Here is a 3777-nt window from a genome sequence, read left to right on the forward strand (position 1 = left end):
CACCAGTCATGATTTGATAGACCTCTATCATATCCCCCCTTAATTGTTTCTTTTCCAAGCTGAAAAGTTCCAGTCTTATTAATCTCTCCTCATACGGAAGCCGTTCCATACCCCTAATAATTTCTGTTGTCCTCTTCTGTACCTCCCTTAATGATGCCCATGTCCAGCTGGGCTTCCTCGGCCCTGGGATGGGATGGGAGTTGCTCCAACCTGAGAAGGAGCTTGCCTGCAGCAGAAGGCAGCACCGGGGGAGCACGGGCTGCCATAGGTTAATGACCCAAGGTTTCCCTCCACCCTGCAGTAACTAGACACTGCCAGATCCCCCCTTCCAGTTGAAAACTGGGTACCTGGCAACTTGAAATGGCACCTGGACACAGAAACCAAAACCCAGGTCTGGCTGCTGCCAGAAAGAGCAACTGAATGTGCTAGGAGGTGGGGGGAGCTGGCGCAGTGGAAGGACAGAATCCTCCTCCCAGAAGTAACATGGGGTAGTGTGGGGGGGAAGATGCGGGGTGCCCCAGGCTGGGGCGGGTGGGACAAGGAGAAGTCATCTGGGGAGGTCATGTGTCCTCCCCTTTAGCTTTTGCCCACCCAGTGTTGGGAGACACCAGGAATTTATGAATGCAGGTGATACTTGCTGTACAAGGAAAGTGAGAGTGACAGTTTCAGTGTGTGTGATGGGGAGTGGGGAAAACACTCATTCATTGTCCTTTGCTCTGTACCTTGGCTTGCTTTTCTCCTCTGGTATGGACCACAAGGCAGTCTTTTTCAGGACATGGATGTCTGTCTTCTATAAAAATTCAAAATTAGATCTCAGAGACCTCTAGTTCAATTGATAAATTGCTGTGATACTTTATACTCCCAAAGCAACACCCTGGCACCCCCTATATTCACCTCTGTTATATCATTGCAACAAATCTTGTACAAAATATGTCATGTGAGGTGTCAGTGGAGTATGGTGGTTTGCTGAATATGATTATCCTATTTGAATGCATGTCTCATTTTTGGATCTTAAGTCATTAATATTGACTATCTACTTCCATTTCAAATGTGTTTGCTCCTGTGGTAACTCCCACAAGGTAGTTTACACCCAGTCTAGCCAGCATATTGTGAATGGACTATTCAAGTTGGTGGTCCCTCAATGAACACGATGGGACATGGAAGAAACTTATCCCCATCTGATGGACTTTCCTGTGGATGTTCTAGCCAGAATATGGATAACGGTCCCTATTAATGACAGGTTTCAGAGTAGCAGCCGTGTTAGTCTGTATTCTCAAAAAGAAAAGGAGTACTTGTGGCATCTTAGAGACTAACACATTTATTTCCCTACTAAGACACATCGAAGCAAAGGACATGTGACCAGCTCATGTAAAACTGGACTCCCTCTTGTGCCTGAACTTTCCCACTAACTGTACTGGGGGCTTTTGCTTGGAAAAATTAAGATCCGTCCACAGGGCAGACGCTATGAAAGACTCTGACTGGGCAGGTGGTCCCTGGCGGGAAAGGAGAAATCCCAGCCTGTTTATGGAGGGTTGGGAACCTGTTGGTACCATGAGGGTGAGACATGGCTTGACTCAAATCCTGTCTACTTTATAGGACTCATATTGTGATTTTGCTTTATTTCTCGAGTAATCTACATTGTTCTGTACACTTATTACTTATAACCACTTAAGAGCTCCCTTTCTGTAGTTAATAAATGTGGTTCATATTTTTTCCTAAAACAGTGCATTGTTTGAAGTGTAAAGGGAAATCTGCTCATGAAAAGGGGTTGATGCATTGAGGGAGGGACAGACTGGTAATAAACAATAGTATTCAGAAGGGTAGCTGTGTTAGTCTGTATCAGCAAAAACAATGAGAAGTCCTTGTGGCACCTTAGAGATGAAGAAATTTCTTTGGACATAAGTTTTTTTGGGCTAGTACCTACTTCAAGTGGATTCTAGCCTATGAAAGCTTATGCCCAAATAAATTTGTTCATCTCTAAGGTGCCACAAGAACTCCTCTTTGTTTAAACGATAGTCTATATATATATAAATTTTAAACCTAACCAGTGTCCCTTATGTGACTTGCCACCAGATGTCAGAACATGTTAGTGGAGTGGATCTAATATTTCTTTAATTTTCTCTCTTTTATATTAGAATTAGATACAGTGCTTCTGCCACAAATTTTGCAAAGTTAGCTGCCAAAAAACTAGAGTTTTCAAGAGTCTAAGTAGCCCTGGGAATCATGGTTATGTTGCTCACCCCAACCAAAATCTGAAACAACTCCCTTGCAACTGAGGGTGGGTAAGGAAGGTGAAAATGATCAAGTGTGTGATGGGGGTAGGGAGTAGAGAAGCAAGACATAACGGAAAGAGGAGAAGCAGGGGCAGAGCCTTGGCAGAAGAGGTGGGGTATGGCGTGGCATTTTGGGGGTCCATTACAAGCAATTAGAAAGAAGGCAACCAAATGAGTTCTACATAGATGAATTCCCCATGTTCTCACACTGACACTGCACACTAAGATCAGGAAAAGGTTTAGGTCTCTTTGACTGTCCAGTCAGTGATTCAGGGAAGAGTGATGCACCAGCCAGCTCTGCATGGAGCTCGGTCTGAGAGTCAGAGCACAAGGAGAAACTTTAGGTGCCTTTATGAGTGAAGAGCCGGAACAGCCTGTTCCGGAACTGTTTGGTGCTCACCACGTAGATGATGGGGTTCAGCATGGGAGGCACCAGGAGGTACAAGTTAGCAATGAGAATGTGGAAGTGCAGGGGGACATTCTGGCCAAACCGGTGTGTGAGAATGGAGAAAAAAGATGGGATGAAAAAGACTAAGAAGACAAAGAGGTGGGAGCCACAGGTCCTAAAAACCTTGAGCTGGGTGTCCTTTGTGGGGAGACTGAAGATGGCCCTGAGGATCTGGATATAGGACATTGTGATCAAAAATATATCCACACCACTTACCGAGAATGCCAAAAAGAGGCCGTAGTAACTACTGATGCGGATGTCAGCGCAGGCCAGCTTCACCACAGCTATGCCATCACAGTAGGAGTGGGGGATGATGTTGGTTCTGCAATATGGCCACTGACTTGCCAGGATGGGATTGGGCATTAGGAGCATGCCAGCACGCAGAACCACAACCAGGCCGATCTTGGCCACCACAGAGTTTCTGAGGATGATGGAATGTCTCAGGGGATGGCAGATGGCCACGTAGCGATCAAACGCCATGGCCACAAGGATCCCAGATGCCATCACTGAGAAGCACTGAATGAAGTACATCTGGGTGAGGCAGGCACTGAAATCAATGTCCCTGGAATTGAACCAGAAGATATTCAGCATTTTGGGAATGGCGGACGTAGACATTAAAAGGTCGGTGATGGCCAGCATACAGAGGAAATAGTACATGGGCTCATGGAGGCTCTGCTCCATCTTGACAATAAAGAGGATGGTGAAGTTCCCGAAGATGGCTATAGCATAAATGGTGCAGAAGGGGATGGAGATCCAAACATGAGCCGCCTCCAGGCCAGGAATGCCCAGCAGGATGAAGGTGGAGGGGTTGGTGAAGTCGGTTGTGTTGGAATCTGACATGGAGAAGGTGTCCAACTCTGAGGCAGAACGGTGTCTCCTGCATGTACTGTACGTCCCCCTGACTTCCTGTATGTGCCCAGGCTCTAGGGTAATTCCTGTATGGAAAGACAATGTGAATATGAGAGACTACATGCATTACTGGAAGCTGTTCTCATGGGTGAAGCAGATTGGGTGCTCTTCTTCACACACTGAAAAATGATATTTTCATTATTCAGA

The 3777-nt window shown here is 46.0% G+C and overlaps 1 protein-coding gene across 1 annotated transcript; it reads right to left on the minus strand.

The window, feature by feature from the left end:
* Positions 1 to 2613: 2613 nt before the first annotated feature.
* Positions 2614 to 3561, minus strand: LOC119862913 (olfactory receptor 52E4-like). The gene has a single exon (XM_038420446.1). It carries the CDS (start codon positions 3559 to 3561, stop codon positions 2614 to 2616), a length of 948 nt encoding a protein of 315 aa, XP_038276374.1.
* Between the last annotated feature and the right edge of the window lie 216 nt (positions 3562 to 3777).

Source organism: Dermochelys coriacea, chromosome 1 (assembly GCF_009764565.3).
Source record: "Dermochelys coriacea isolate rDerCor1 chromosome 1, rDerCor1.pri.v4, whole genome shotgun sequence".
NCBI classification, from domain to species: domain Eukaryota; kingdom Metazoa; phylum Chordata; order Testudines; family Dermochelyidae; genus Dermochelys; species Dermochelys coriacea.